Here is a 17,245-nt window from a genome sequence, read left to right as displayed (position 1 = left end):
GCCCACTCAGCCACCCACCCACTCAACCAGTCACCCACTCAGCCAGTCACCCACTCAGCCAGCCAGCCACTCACTCAGCCAGCCACCCGCACACTCAGCCACCCACCCACTCAGCCAGTCACCCACTCAGCCAGCCAGCCACTCACTCAGCCAGCCACCCACCCACTCAGCCACCCACCCACTCAGCCAGTCACCCACTCAGCCAGCCAGCCACTAAACAGCCAGCCACCCACCCACTCAGCCACCCACCCACTCAGCCAGTCACCCACTCAGCCAGCCAGCCACTCACTCAGCCAGCCACCCGCCCACTCAGCCACCCACCCACTCAGCCAGTCACCCACTCAGCCAGCCAGCCACCCACTCAGCCAGCCACCCACCCACTCAGCCACCCACTCAGCCAGTCACCCACTCAGCCAGCCAGCCACCCACTCAGCCACCCACCCACTCAGCCAGCCACCCACTCAGCCAGCCAGCCACTCACTCAGCCAGCCACCCACCCACTCAGCCAGTCACCCACTCAGCCAGCCAGCCACTCACTCAGTCAGCCACCCACCCACTCAGCCACCCACCCACTCAGCCACCCACCCACTCAGCCACCCACCCACTCAGCCAGCCAGCCACTCACTCAGCCAGCCACCCACCCACTCAGCCACCCACCCACTCAGCCAGTCACCCACTCAGCCAGCCACCCACTCAGCCAGCCACCCACTCAGCCAGCCAGCCACTCACTCAGCCAGCCACCCACCCACCCACTCAGCCACCCACCCACTCAGCCAGTCACCCACTCAGCCAGCCACCCACTCAGCCAGCCACCCACTCACCCACCCGTCCAGACACCAGCCAGCCACCCACTCAGCCAGCCAGCAACTCACTCAGCCAGCCACCCGCCCACCCAGCGGTTCATGTTCTTGGTTGGCGTGAGCGGAACGGAGTTCGAGCATCTCGCCTCGAGCATGACGCGCAGAGACGAGGCCGGGCGACGACCCCAGGTCAAGCGACACCCACAGATCGACCGACCAGCCGACCGACCGACCGACCAGGGAATCAGACGTGGAATGGTTACGCCGACCGACCGACCGACACGGGAAAGAACGATGGGCACGCGCAAGCACACACACGCAGGCACACGCAGGCACACACACGCACACACACGCAAACACACGCAGGCACGAAGACAGGCACGCAGACAGGCACGCATACACACGCAGGCACACGCACGCAGGTACGAAGACAGGCACGCACACACACAGGCACGCGCACACAGGCAGGCATGCAGGCGAGCGAGCGGACGGCACGCGAACGAGGCGGCGAGAGACAACGTCACGCGAACGAGGAGGACGAGACAGGGGTGGAGGAGAGGGAGGTTGGGGCGTGCAAGCGGCACGCGTTGTAATACTGACGGGCAGGCGGTGACACAACCAAGAGTGGGGCCCCGGTGGCGGGCTGTGTAATACAAACGAGGCGATGCAACCAACGCGACGGAGTGATACAAACCAAGACGGGCCGTACAAACGACAGGCAGACGAAGACCGCTCGCCTCACTAGCGAGCTCACACACTCTCACGTGGTGTCTCGCTAGCGAGCTCACACACTCACGTGGTGTCTCGCTGTGAGTGTGAAGGGACTGGTGGCCACGGGAGGTAATGACAGGGAGTCAGCTGTGAGTGTGAAGGGACTGGTGGTCACGGGAGGTAATCATCACCAGCGGTGCCAGGCTAGGTGTCTGTAACACAATCCCCCACTCACCCCCTCTCTCTCTCGGTGTATCTCTCCCCCTGCTTGTGTTAAATCATCACCACGGTGCCAGGCTAGGTGCCTGTACACCCCCCCCCCACTCACCCCCCCCCCGGTGCCAGGCTAGGTGTCTGTACCCACCCCACTCACCCCCCTCTCTCTCTGTCTCTCCCCCTGCTTCTGTTAATCCTCACCACCACGGTGCCAGGCTAGGTGCCTGTACCTCCCCCCACTCACCCCCCGGTGCCAGGCTAGGTGTCTGTACCCCCCCCCACTCACCCCCTCTCTCTCTCTCTGTGTCTCTCTCTGCTGCTCGTCCCGTGAGTTGCTTCCGGATGAGGTCGTGGCGCTGGCGGTGGCCGCTGGGTGGGAAGCAGCGCCACCGCGCGGCAGAGTAGCGGTACTGACGGGCTAGGCGGTCCCCCACTTACGAACAACCCCCCCCCGCATACCCCCACTTACGAACACCACCCCCCGCATACCCCCACTTACGAACACCACCTCCCCGCATACCCCCACTTACGAACACCACCCCCCCTCATACCCCCACTTACGAACACCTCCCCCCGCATACCCCCACTTACGAACACCACCCCCCCCCCGCATACCCCCACTTACGAACACCACCCCCCCGCATACCCCCACTTACGAACACCACCCCCCCGCATACCCCCACTTACGAACACCACCCCTCCGCATACCCCCACTTACGAACACCACCCCCCCGCATACCCCCACTTACGAACACCTCCCCCCCGCATACCCCCACTTACGAACACCACCCCCCCCCCGCATACCCCCACTTATGAACACCTCCCCCCTGCATACCCCCACTTACGAACACCACCCCCCCCCCCCCGCATACCCCCACTTACGAACACCACCCCCCCGCATACCCCCACTTACGAAAACCACCCCCCCCCCCCGCATACCCCCACTTACGAACACCACCCCCACTTACGAACACCACCCCCCCGCATACCCCCACTTACGAACACCACCCCCCCGCATACCCCCACTTACGAACACCACCCCCCCGCATACCCCCACTTACGAACACCACCCCCCCGCATACCCCCACTTACGAACACCACCCCCCCGCATACCCCCACCTACGAACACCACCCCCCCGCATACCCCCACTTACGAATAATAACAGGGGAGTCAGTTGTGAGTGCGAAGGGACTGGTGGCCACGGGAGGTAATCATCACCAGCGGTGCCAGGCTAGGTGTCTGTACCCCCCCCACTCACCCCCGGTGCCAGGCTAGGTGTCTGTACCCACCCCCACTCACCCCCCTCTCTCTGTCTCTGCTTGTTAAATCATCACCACCACGGTGCCAGGCTAAGTGCCTGTACCTCCCCCCACTCACCCCCCCCCCCCCCCCCGGTTTCAGGCTAGGTGTCTGTACCCCCCCCCACTCACCCCCCTCTCTCTCTGTGTCTCTCTCTCTGCTAGTTAAATCACCACCACGGTGCCAGGCTAGGTGTCTGTACCCCCCCACTCACCCCCCGGTGCCAGGCTAGGTGTCTGTACCTCCCCCACTCACCCCCCCCCCCCCGATGCCAGGCTAGGTGTCTGTACCCCCCCCACTCACCCCCCGGTGCCAGGCTAGGTGTCTGTACCTCCCCCACTCACCCCCCTCTCTCTCTGTCTCTCTCTCTGCTTGTTAAATCATCACCACCACGGTGCCAGGCTAGGTGCCTGTACCTCCCCCCACTCATCCCCCCCCGGTGCCAGGCTAGGTGTCTGTACCCCCCCCCACTCACCCCCATCGCTCTCTGTCTCTCTGCTGCTCGTCCCGTGAGTTGCTTCCGGATGAGGTCGTGGCGCTGGCGGTGGCCGCTGGGTGAGAAGCGCCGCCACCGCGCGGCTGAGTAGCGGTACTGACGGGCTAGGCGGTCCCCCACTTACGAACAACCCCCACCCCGCTTACCCCCACTTACGAACACCATGGGTGTGTTGTTGTTGGTTTCCCCCTTTCCGCTGGCAATCGAGCGCTGTGGTGGTGGGGCTGCGAACGTCAGACACGATGGGCGAAGTTCGACTCCCGGCCCGGGGTGTTGGTGGTGGCTCTGACATCCACATCGGTGGCCGGACGAGATAAAGAGAGCTCGGCTTCATACTCACCCCACATGAGCTGGCAGCAGTTGTCGCTGAAGGGAGTCTATGGGTCCCTGTGTGTGCGAGTGTCTATGGGTCTGTGTGCGAGTCTATGGATATCGACTGTTTGTTAAGTCTGTGGTTCTGTATAAGTCTATGGCCAGCCCAGCCCAGGCCAACCCAGCCAGCCCAGCCCAGCCAGACCAACCCAGCCCAGCCAGCCCGCACAGCCAAGCATAGCCAGCCCAGACTTCGGGCAAAAAAAACCTCTTAAGTAGGGAGCCAACGCGACGCGTCGGGCATCGCCTCAACTCTTTTGTCTACGGTGCAGGACCAACCCTAACCCACCCACACTCAGCCAGCCACACTCACTCAGCCAGCCACTCTCAGCCAGCCAGCCACCCACTCAGCCAGCCACCCACTCACTCAGTCAGCCAGCCACCCACTCAGCCACCCACCCACTCAGCCAGTCACCCACTCAGCCAGCCAGCCACTCACTCAGCCAGCCACCCACCCACTCAGCCACCCACCCACTCAGCCAGCCACCCGCCCACTCAGCCACCCACCCACTCAGCCAGTCACCCACTCAGCCAGTCACCCACTCAGCCAGCCAGCCACTCACTCAGCCAGCCACCCGCCCACTCAGCCACCCACCCACTCAGCCAGTCACCCACTCAGCCAGCCAGCCACTCACTCAGCCAGCCACCAACCCACTCAGCCACCCACCCACTCAGCCAGTCACCCACTCAGCCAGCCAGCAACTCACTCAGCCAGCCACCCGCCCACCCAGCGGTTCATGTTCTTGGTTGGCGTGAGCGGAACGGAGTTCGAGCGTCTCGCCTCGAGCATGACGCGCAGAGACGAGGCCGGGCGACGACCCCAGGTCAAGCGACACCCACAGATCGACCGACCAGCCGACCGACCGACCAGGGAATCAGACGTGGAATGGTTACGCCGACCGACCGACACGGGAAAGAACGATGGGCACGCGCAAGCACACACACGCAGGCACACGCAGGCACACACACGCACACACACACACGCAGGCACGAAGACAGGCACGAAGACAGGCACGCAGACAGGCACGCACACACACGCAGGCACACGCACGCAGGTACGAAGACAGGCACGCACACACACACAGGCACGCGCACACAGGCAGGCAGGCAGGCACGCACACACGCAGGCAGGCATGCACACGCACACACGCACGCACACACACGCAGGCACGAAGACAGGCATGCAGACAGGCACGCACACACGCAGGCACACACGCAGGCATGCACACACACACGCAGGCACACGCACGCAGGTACGAAGACAGGCACGCACACACACAGGCACGCGCACACAGGCAGGCAGGCATGCAGGCGAGCAAGCGGACGGCACGCGAACGAGGCGGCGAGAGACGTCACGCGAACGAGGAGGACGAGACAGGGGTGGAGGAGGGGGAGGTTGGGGCGTGCAAGCGGCACGCGTTGTAATACTGACGGGCAGGCGGTGACACAACCAAGAGTGGGGCCCCCGTGGCGGGCTGTGTAATACAAACGAGGCGATGCAACTGTAGGGATGATACGCGCTGGCAGTTGGGATCGTGGGGCAGCGCGTGGTGATTGGTCAACTAGGGTGGGTGCTCACATCGCGGTCCGCATAGGCTCCGTCTCCCCGGGAGCGGAGGACTATAAAAGGCGATGCGCGCGGGCGCTCGGGGAGTTGGTGACCAGTGAAGACGGAAGACGGAGGAGGAAGAGACAGGGCCCTGAGACCCCTAGTCTTGCTGTCCTTGTAAGGGCCGGGACCCTGTGTGGCTCAGAGGCGGGACCTTGGGACCCGGGGCCAGACGTCCGTGTGAGGGACGGGCTGCGGGACCCAGTGGTCGCGATCCATACCCAAGCTGGGGTGGGTCTGTAAGTTCCCCTGGAAGCTACGGGGCTGGAGAGCCCGTGTGTGTGTAGCCGGGTGGAACGTGTAGCGTGAGCTGTAGTAACCAGGGTTGCGATTTCGGCATGGAAAATGCGGAAGGAGGGTTCAATTTTTCCCGCATTTCTGCTAATGTCAACCGCAAACGGTGGAAAGACTACTCCTGTGACCGCGCGCTTTTAACAACACGTTAATGCGTTCTATTGGAAAGGATATATGCAAGGCCCAACATCACGCAGGGCTTTGAGCTACTGATTGCAATGAATATATGATTTCCGCATTTCCGCACAAGAACCACATACTTTATTCAAAGGCAGAGCGTGATTACGAGCAAATGTACTTTCTCTTCTTCGCATTCTTCCAGCGCTTCATGTTGTCTTCGGCATCAAAGTTGCTGAGTTTTGGTCCGTCGCGGGCGCAAACCATAAGCGCGTTCAACTGCTTGCACGTGAGGAGCGACCGCTCCTCGGTCTTGATGTTGTTTTACCTACGTGACTTTACCGAAAGAACTAAGAGTGTGTTTAAAGATCACAGCCGGATTCGTCGAAATAAATTTCGCCGCCAAATCAGGGAGGGCGGTCAGCCCCCCTCGCGTTATTAGCGCAACGCACAGAGCGGGGTCCCCCTTTCTCTTAATCCGCTGCCTCGAGCGGTTGTTTGACCAAACTGGGGATCAAATCGGGGGAGCATGTACATTTGGGAGCATGGAATCGCGTAACAACAATGAATGTTGTCGCAACTGCCCTCTGCTGCTCTACAACGTGGCTCCGGGAATCGAGCCGGGCACCATGGTGGCTAGGAGATGTTGACTACCTCGCCTGGTGTACAGGTCGTGGGTTCGATACCGACCCTGACAATGCCTGCTGTATGTTTGGGGTTTGCGTCTCTCTCTCTCTCCCCGTGGTTGCGTGGATTTTTCTACCGGGTCCTCCGGTTTTTTTCCCTCCACATTTAGAATCGACGTCACGCGTTTAGAGTTACTTGGCCGCTGCTATAACCTACCGCAGGATGATGACGATGATAATAAGCCCACTTCGTTGAGCTATCGTTTGTGATAAAAAAGGTCTGTGGGCCATACCTAGTAAAATTAAGAAAACGTGCTATAGTTTTACCTAACATTGGTTGCGTACAAAACACTAAAACCAACACTTAAAAAGAATCCGCGACACTTTGAAACTTCTGCGTTGCATACTTTCGATTTGGTTAGCAGTTGCCAATGACAGCTTTTTTCTTCTTGGTTCTTTCGGTAAAGTCACGTAGAAGGGAAGTAATAAAAGAATAAAAATAAAACATAATAAAATAATATAATAATATCATATTGTATTACTTCCCTTCTACGTGACTTTACCGAAAGAACCAAGAAGATGAATCCCTGCAGTCACGAAAGCTTTAAATCGAAAAATGACAGCTTTCACGTTCGGAAAGTCCCCAGGAAGATTCCATCACCTTGCTCTCTCTCCGTCGAGATTAACGATCAGGTAGGTAGGTAGGTCGCTCCCAAGGTGTTCCTATGCCGTATCGGCGATAGAGTAGCTACGGCAGAGGCAAGTGGGTAGACGCGAGATATGTGCGCCAACCGCGCGAGTACGGCACCGGTATAGGCGGGAATCGAAGTCACGATTTGCGGAAGTCTTCCCAGGAATCACCGCAAATTGCGGAAATTTGTGCGGAAGAGGGTCACAGAAACTACCGCGAAATGCGGTCGAAAACAGCATGTTTGCGGAAATTGGTGCGCAAATCGCAACCCTGGTAGTGACCACACGTGTTATTGTGGCAAAGACAAGTGTTAATAAAGTGTGCTACCCGTCAAGTGGTCTCCCGCCGTAATTTACAATATTACAATAACATAGTGAATACTTGGGAGCGTATTGGCTCTCGCTCCTGGTTAGAGATCTACCCAACACACAGGTCCACAAAGACTGGCCGCTCTTACCCTGCAGGTTGAACCTAGGAACTGAATGTTCAACTTCACATTCTTGTCATTAAAGGCCTGTGACAAAGGTGCATCTATTGGAGCGGCATTGTCTAAGGCAGTGGTTCTTAACCTTGTTGGAGGTACTGAACCCCACCAGTTTCATATGCGCATTCACCGAACCCTTCTTAATTGGAAAAATAAAATTATTTTTTTAAATTCAAAACATAGGTACATGTTTTACTGGTGCACAATCATGAGTCAGGTGTGTGTCTTAACCTCCGCTGAACCCCTGAGACTGACTCACCGAACCCCTGGGGTTCGATCGAACCCAGGTTAAGAACCACTGGTCTAAGGCTTACGCCTCTCTCGGGTCTCCATTTGACTTTGTATTGTCTCGGAGGAAGTCCACCCACACCTCCACTTCCACAAACTGCTGGGAGTTGCCTCGCTCTGCCTCGGTCAGAATTCTCCTCCTGCTTCACGTTGCCTCCATCGATGTGAAGGTCCGATTTTGGAGTTGAATCTTCATCTTCACATTTTACCTTCACTTCTTCGCTCTTCACCATCACGTCTTCACATTTCACCTTCACCTCTTCATATTTCACCTCGATACCTTTAAAAGTTTCCAAGCTGGGATTTTCTTCCGGTTCTTGTTTGATGAGGGATGGGCTCATTGCAGAACTTTGACTTTCACAAGCTGATTTCACACTCCACTCCTGGTGGATCTTCTGATGCTTGTGTGTTCTCTGGTGTCTTTGAAGATTTCGTGAAAGTGTAAACGCCTTCTCACACACACCGCACTTGAAAGGTTTTTCTCCCGTGTGTGTTCTCTGGTGTATTTTAAGATCAGATGAACGTGAAAACGCCTTCCCACACACACTGCACTTGAAGGGTTTCTCTCCCGTGTGTGTTCTCTGGTGTCCTACAAGAGTAGATGAATCTGAAAACGCCTTCCCACACACACTGCACTTGAAGGGTTTCTCTCCCGTGTGTGTTCTCTGGTGTGTTACAAGAGCAGATGAATCTGAAAACGCCTTCCCACACACACTGCACTTGAAGGGTTTCTCTCCCGTGTGGGTTCTCTGGTGTTTTACAAGAGCAGATGAATCTGAAAACGCCTTCCCACACACACTGCACTTGAAGGGTTTCTCCCCAGTGTGAGTTCTCTGGTGCCGTGACAAATGTGCAGGACCATCCGTGCTGTATGCACACCGGTCGCATTGTTGCCTTTTTGCACTGAGCTGCGCCGAGTGCCTTTGCTCCATGAGACCACTTCTGCAGAGGCAGCGACAGCTGCAGACAGAAAAAGAAGAATATCCACACCATCTACACGTCAGTATGGAGGCACAGAGGAATGCATATACAGTCACACGTGACTTACACGTCTATAATTATTCATATATTTATGATATAGTAAAAAAAAAGTGTCCCAAATTCATCACACGGGCTGTTATGGCACACAATGAGAGGCCAAATGGTCATAAACATGCCTGGAAGCCCTCGTATCTTCAAAATGAACGTTAACCCAAAACTCAGCACACAATTTCAGCTGTCTGGCTTCCAAATAAATGTTTATGAAAGCTAAATTCAGCTGACATAGCAAAGGGTGTTGAAAATAATACTATTTGTGTCATGCACAAATGCATAAATTAATGTTCAATCGCAACTTAGAGGTGTGAAGCCAGGCACAGATGTCCTTGATTGCTGGGATGAGCAGTTCCGACTTCAGCTGCTGCACGTGTGTGCAGTGATCACTTCCTGACTCCATTCTTACAAAGAGTTCCAGAGGAAAACTAAAATAAACTACTGTTTTGATATAACCTCTGTGCTCAATAGAGTTAATAGACTTTACTGCAAATACAAACTTGACACTGTTACACACTCAGAGGTGGAGCCAGGATTTTCAGGTAGGGGGGGGGAAACCCCTCCAGCAATGAAAAATTACAGGAGTTGTTAGTAAGTAAGGAGTTGTTAGTGAGAAAGGAGTTGTTAATAAGAAAGGACTTGTCCCTTGCTTTTCATTCGACGCGTGTGATCGTCATCGCGCTCGCTGAACGTGTTGATGCCTTCAGGAAAGAAAAATAGACTTTTGTATTTTGGGGGGGGGGGGGGGGGGGGGGAATGACCATGACGTATGTGGCATCAACCCGCATCACACCTGAGCTAAGCGCTCAGCAATGCTTACCCCCCTACCACATGGCTCTTCGCGCGCCGTACTTCTACAGCTGTTCACAGCGTGCCGGGAGATTTTAGGTGGCGCTTCGCTCCTGGCCGATAAAGTCATTGGCTTCTCGGAGTTTCAATACAAATCCGTGCGAAGAACGGGTACAACTGCCATCTTAAATATAAAGCAGAAATTACACCTGTTTGTTTGTGTGAAGCAGCAAAAACTCTCCAACGATGAGCTCTGGCGAAATGAAATATTCACAGGTTATGCTGTCTGGAATTTCTAAGCGAACGCCACGTCATTCCCTTCCCGAGTGGCAAAAATCGACCTAGCAGTGGGTTCAGGTTGAATTTCCTTGAGTGAAAACATCCGATTTAGGTAAATTTAAGTGTTTCGGCTTCTTTCTTGCAAGTGTAATGTAGTAACTCGGCGGGAGACGACTTCATGGGTAGCACACTCTTTTATTTGAACCAACTATGTTTACACGGGTGACCAACACCCACTTAGTTACTCGGGTGACCAACACCCACTCTGTTACTCGGGTGACCAACACCCACTTAGTTACTCGGGTGACCAACACCCACTCTGTTACTCGGGTGGCTAACACCAGCCTAACCCACACAGTTCTCCTGGCTACACCAACACGGGCTCTTACGCCCCGTAGCCTCTCGGAACACACCCAGCCGGGGTGTCCGTCTCGACTCTGGGTCCCACAGTCTCTCGGCCCACATGGGCGTCGGACCACGGGTCCCACAGTCTCGCCTCCGAGCCACACAGGGCCCCGGTCCCGATAAGGACGGCGGGACTAGGGGTCTCGGGGCTCTACTCCTTCAACTCCGTCTTCAATCTTCAACTGGTTAACAACCCCGAGTGCTCTCGCGCGTCACCCTTTATACCCCTCCTGCGGACGTCGCTGAGAGCACCCATCCCATTTGACCAATCACTGGGCGCTGGCTACGATCCTCTTTTCCCACCTCGTGTCAGCGCGCCTCACCACCCACGCCGCGCCGCCCGTCATCCCTCACTCCCGGCGCGCGCGTCCATACCACGCCCACATCGCGTGCCCAACCCCGCACCCCGTGCCGCCCCGTGATGCATCACTGTACACAAGCATCAATTTTTTCAGGGTTTTTCATTAAATTATGAGGGAATATTAAATTAATCCAAGACAAGAATCAAAGTCCCGGGCAAAGCCGGGTAGCGAAGCTAGTTACTAATAAACCCCAATGATCCTATCGAAATTACGGATTTCTATCGGATCGTTGGGGGGGCACGTGCCACCCCACCCCCACTGGCTCCACCACTGTCACACACTGGCATGGTTCACAGGTGGTGGTGTGTCCAGACCCACGCCTGGCCACCTTCACCTGCTCAGTATTAATGCTTCCTCACTCCACCAAGTAATTCATTGAGGATCAACCAACACAGCCGAGGCTGCGTGTCTCTCTGTGGTGAAAATGTTAACGACCTGTCCTGGCATACAGGAAGTTGTGGGTTCGATCCCGACCCTGACGCCTGCTGTATATTTGTAGTTTACGTGTCTCTCTCCCCGTTGTCGCGTGGATTTCCTTCCCGATCCCCGGGTTTCCCCTCCACATGTAGAGTGAACACCGCCACGCTTCTAGAGTGAACACCGCCACGCGTCTAGAGTGAACACCGCCACGCGTCTAGAGTGAACACCGCCACGCGTCTAGAGTGAACACCGCCACGCGTCTAGAGTGAACACCGCCACGTGTCTAGAGTGAACACCGCCACGTGTCTAGAGTGAACACCACCACGCTGTTGACGAGCCTCACCTTGTTGTTATTGTTGTTGTGGGCAGGTCGCTTTTGAAAACAAGAGCGGTACAGCAGCTCAAGCGGGCGTGGCCTGGTAAAAAATGAAAAAAAAACTGTGTGAATATTTAAAACAAAACAAAGTTACAAAGTAGCGAGCCAGGTGAAGGGAAATTAAAACTTAAGCAAGATACTCTTTGGTTCTTTCGGTAAAGTCACGTAGAATAAATAAATACATTATATAATAGCATACGACGTTTCAACTGCAACACAAGCAATCGTCATCAGGTACAAATGAAAAAGAAAAAAAACCTATTAAACTTAGAGTCAGCTAACATAACAGTCAACACCCTAACTGGTTGATAACGTTCTTCCAAAGATTGCTCAATTTGAGAGAGAAACACGGAGACACATAGACAGACACATACGCAGAGAGAGAGAGATGACACAAAAACACACAGAGAGAGACACACACAGACACACAGAGAGAGATGACAGAGAGACACACAGAGAGAGACACACATAGACACACAGAGAGAGATGACACAGAGACACACAGAGAGAGACACACATAGACACACAGAGAGAGATGACACAAAAACACACAGAGAGAGACACACATAGACACACAGAGAGAGATGACACAGAGACACACAGAGAGAGATGACACAAAAACACACAGAGAGAGAGACACACAGACACACAGAGAGAGATGACACAGAGACACACAGAGAGAGATGACACAAAAACACACAGAGAGACACACACAGACACACAGAGAGAGATGACACAGAGACACACAGAGAGAGATGACACAGAGACACAAAGAGAGAGACACACATAGGCACACAGAGAGAGATGACACAGAGACACACAGAGAGACACACATAGACACACAGAGAGAGATGACACAAAAACACACAGAGAGAGACACACAGACACACAGAGAGAGATGACACAGAGACACACAGAGAGAGATGACACAGAGACACACAGAGAGAGACACACATAGGCACACAGAGAGAGATGACACAGAGACACACAGAGAGAGACACACACAGACACACAGAGAGAGATGACACAGACACACAGAGAGACACACACAGACACACAGAGAGAGATGACACAAAGACACACAGAGAGAGACACATATAGACACAGAGAGAGAGATGACACAGAGACACACAGAGAGACACACACACATAGACACACAGAGAGAGACACACATAGACACACAGAGATAGATGACACAGAGAGAGACACACATAGGCACACAGAGAAACAACGCCTCTGTGTTGAGGCCTTAAATAGAGAGAGGGGGGGGTAGAGAAACTAGCATGTCAATGCAAGGCCGTAGCCATGGAGTCAACATTGGGGGGGACCAAATCTTCCACGGGTCTGGGGTCCCCCCCCCCAGAAAAATATCTAAATTTGAAAACTATTTTCCTGCCATTTCCTCCCTAAAATATTTTTAAAAGTTCACTTTGTTTTATTTGATACAATAATGTCTAATAGTGTATTATAATACATTGCTCTGTTTTTTCTTTTTTACCTTTTCTTGTTTCATAGTATATAATGGCAGAGATTAGGGATTCATAAAGTACAACGCAATCCTATAAACAGGAACCTATGCATTGTGATATGAAGACAAGTCCAGATTTCGTGGCCAAGGTTTAGCAAATTGTTGTCTTTATTAACAGAGCATCACAATTTTTATTTACAAATATTTTTACAGAAACATATTGGGGGGGCATATTTGATTATTGTACTTATTATAACATATTATAACATTATAATTATGACATATTATACTTTTTATAACATTATAATTCATGAATATTAATATAATTATTATAACATATTATACTTATTATAACATTATAATAATTATTATATATTATAACATAATATTATACTTATTATAACATGTTATAATGACGGCCTTGTGTCAATGAGAGACTTGGAGGTTTGGTGACTGCACAGAGAGAGAGAGACACTTCATGTAATGCAACACAGAGAGTCGGTCAACACACCAACTAACGTAAGTCACCACGTGGGTAAAAAATGAAAATAAAATTAATAAAAGTCAAAATAGAAATAAAATAATAAAATAATAATAAATCACGCCTCACTTGATGCAGCAAATTATAGTCTACATTATAGACTGCCAGTACACTCACCCAGCTTAATAACCAGGCTACAGTCTACATTATAGACTGTCAGTGCACTCACCCAGCTTAATAACCAGGCTACAGTCTACATTATAGACTGCCAGTACGCTCACCCAGCTTAATAACCAGGCTACAGTCTACATTATAGACTGCCAGTACACTCACCCAGCTTAATAACCAGGCTACAGTCTACATTATAGACTGCCAGCACACTCACCCAGCTTATTAACCAGGCTACAGTCTACATTATAGACTGCCAGTACACTCACCCAGCTTAATAACCAGGCTACAGTCTACATTATAGACTGCCAGTACACTCACCCAGCTTAATAACCAGGCTACAGTCTGCATTATAGACTGCCAGTACACTCACCCAGCTTAATAACCAGGCTACAGTCTACATTATAGACTGCCAGTACACTCACCCAGCTTAATAACCAGGCCAGCTTAATAACCAGGCTACAGTCTACATTATAGACTGCCAGTACACTCACCCAGCTTAATAACCTGGCTACAGTCTACATTGTAGACTGCCAGTACACTCACCCAGCTTAATAACCAGGCTACAGTCTACATTATAGACTGCCAGTACACTCACGCAGCTTAATAACCAGGCTACAGTCTACATTATAGACTGCCAGTGCACTCACCCAGCTTAATAACCAGTCTACATTATAGACTGCCAGTACACTTACCCAGCTTAATAACCAGGCTACAGTCTACATTATAGACTGCCAGTGCACTCACCCAGCTTAATAACCAGTCTACATTATAGACTGCCAGTACACTCACCCAGCTTAATAACCTGGCTACAGTCTACATTATAGACTGCCAGAACACTCACCCAGCTTAATAACCAGGCTACAGTCTACATTATAGACTGCCAGTGCACTCACCCAGCTTAATAACCAGGCTAAGTCTACATTATAGACTGCCAGTGCACTCACCCAGCTTAATAACCAGGCTACAGTCTACATTATAGACTGCCAGTACACTCACCCAGCTTAATAACCAAGCTACAGTCTATATTATAGACTGCCAGTACACTCACCCAGCTTAATAACCAAGCTACAGTCTATATTATAGACTGCCAGTACACTCACCCAGCTTAATAACTAGGCTACAGTCTACATTATAGACTGCCAGTACACTCACCCAGCTTAATAACCAGGCTACAGTCTACATTATAAACTTGCGTTGCCTCCGAAACGTCGTGCTTTTATTTTATTTTTATGAATTTGTATTCATTTCTTACCTACATGGTGACTTCACCTAGAACTAACGCTTCGCCTGGCTGATCGCGTTCTTCCACAGATTGCTAAACTATCTTCTTGGTTCTTTCGATAAAGTCACTTAGAATGGAAATAATAAAAATAAAAGAAAATATAATTTTATTATTTCCATTCTACGTGATATAAAACATAATAAAATTGTATAGTTTTATTGTTTTATTTTTGTATTTCCATTCTACGTGACTTTACCGAAAGAACCAAGAAGATGAATCACTGCAGTCACGAAAGCTTTAAATCGAAATTGCTCAACTAAGCGAGAGAATTGAAGCGAACGCGACCAGGCGAGGGCAGGAGGCAAGGCCCCGCGTTGTAAAGTTTCAATATGGACATCGCTTCCATGCTCGCTGCTACTCAATTGACATCCCTACGAGAGAGAGAGCGAGGCGCTACCTCGGTAAACAACAACAACCACAACAACAACCACCACAACAACAACAACCACCACAACCGCGATGAGAATTTCTCACCTCAGATTGCAGTTCCCGCGCGGAGCGTCAACTTTCCGTTACCTCGTGACGTCACGCGGCAGCAGCAGGTGACATGACGTCACTTGTGGGGTACAAGACACTCCGTTCCCACAATGAGCGGCTCTGTAACTTACATAAATTATGTTAATGAGCCTGGCCCAATCGTGGAGGGATGGGCCGTTGGTGCCGAACCGGTCACAACGAACTCGTGACGTCTTTCACGAATACATTATGTTAATGAGCCGCCAGTCAGTGGGTGTGGCTTTGCCCAAATAAGGATAGTGCTTGAACAGATAACGGAAGTGACCCAGGCAGAGGTGACGTCACGTTCCCTTGAGACCGGTTGGGGTGAATACTTTGGTGACATGACATCACTAGCAAGGTACACCTCCCCCTGGCGTTTCACGCCGATGAGGTCATGCTGAGTGGTGACGTCACGTAGCGGGATTAGAGTTTAAGTTGATTAAGATTAATTTTCCATTGCTCCCTCCCTTGAACAGAGACCCCTTGGGTGTGTGAGCTCAGCTCAACAATGTGGACATTATTGTGTGTGTACACACACATGGGCAGTGTGTACACACGTGTACACTGTGTGTGTGTACACTGTGTGTGTGTATGTAATTATTTGGTTCTTTCGGTTAAGTCACGTCTAAAGATAAAATAATAAATTAAATTAAATAATAGAATACGACGTTTCGATTGCAACACAAGCAATCATCATCAGGTATAATGAAATAGCGACATAAAATCTAACCAGAAAACTATAGACAGACATATTAGCAGACAGATATCACCAAGATACATAGCGAGAGCAACACATGTAACAGAGAGGGGTGATTACATGTGTTGCTCTCGCTATGTATCTTGGTGATATCTGTCTGCTAATATGTCTGTCTATAGTTTTCTGGTTAGATTTTATGTCGCTATTTCATTATACCTGATGATGATTGCTTGTGTTGCAATCGAAACGTCGTATTCTATTATTTAATTTAATTTATTATTTTATCTTTAGACGTGACTTAACCGAAAGAACCAAATAATAATTCCTGCAGTTGTGGGGGTCGCTAGCCCCCGAGATCCCTCCCTCGATAATGCTAACGGCCGGGCTAACATCATCAATCGCCCCCCCGCTGCTAAGCGAACCGCTGCTAGGCTCCTCACCCATGGTGTGGGAGCCGTCGCCCGAGGATTCCCCTCCACCGCGGGTCCGCGTAGCAGGCATGGTCAATTACGTACGCGCACACCCACACACAGCTCTGCGCGGCACTCACTCAACCCTGACCACTCACGCTAGGATCGCGCACCTGTAGTACACACGTCGTGAACGTGCGCGCACCCACATACAGCTCCACACGCGACACCCACTCTTTCGCCGCTCTGCGCCGCGCTGGCCGCTCACGTTACGATCGCGCACCTGGGGCACGCCGATTACGCACGCCGAGAGCTTACGCAAGTAACGAGCACACGCAAGCTCGCACCAAGCTAACAGCTTCACTGCGCACCGCGGTTCCGCACACGCGAGCGGGGCGCACGCCGACACGACGACTCGTCCCCTCCCGCACTCGCGCGTGCATGTCAACACAAGTATCGTACAAGGACGATTCTCCTCTCACACGGCGGCGTAGGCACGCCAACACACAAAAGTGCTCTCCCCGGGCGTTAACACACGCACCTCCGTACCCGCACAATCGTACAGAGACCA

At 52.2% G+C, this 17,245-nt stretch overlaps 1 protein-coding gene and 1 pseudogene across 1 annotated transcript; both read right to left on the bottom strand.

The window, feature by feature from the left end:
* LOC144953761 (uncharacterized) overlaps positions 1-6,182 on the bottom strand; it is a 32,007-nt pseudogene extending 25,825 nt beyond the window's left edge.
* Positions 6,183-7,167: 985 nt separating this feature from the next.
* Positions 7,168-15,589, bottom strand: LOC144953750 (uncharacterized). Its single transcript, XM_078884344.1, has 3 exons — positions 15,544-15,589; positions 11,635-11,707; positions 7,168-8,964 (listed from the first exon to the last, which is right to left on the bottom strand). The coding sequence occupies exon 3, from the start codon at positions 8,934-8,936 to the stop codon at positions 7,923-7,925; it is 1,014 nt and encodes a 337-aa protein (XP_078740470.1). The 5' UTR covers positions 8,937-8,964; positions 11,635-11,707; positions 15,544-15,589; the 3' UTR covers positions 7,168-7,922.
* Between the last annotated feature and the right edge of the window lie 1,656 nt (positions 15,590-17,245).

Source organism: Lampetra fluviatilis, chromosome 82, assembly GCF_964198595.1.
Source record: "Lampetra fluviatilis chromosome 82, kcLamFluv1.1, whole genome shotgun sequence".
In the NCBI taxonomy this organism is placed as follows: domain Eukaryota; kingdom Metazoa; phylum Chordata; class Hyperoartia; order Petromyzontiformes; family Petromyzontidae; genus Lampetra; species Lampetra fluviatilis.
Note: the sequence above shows the minus strand (reverse complement) of the source record. Positions and strands in the feature narration are given on the sequence as shown.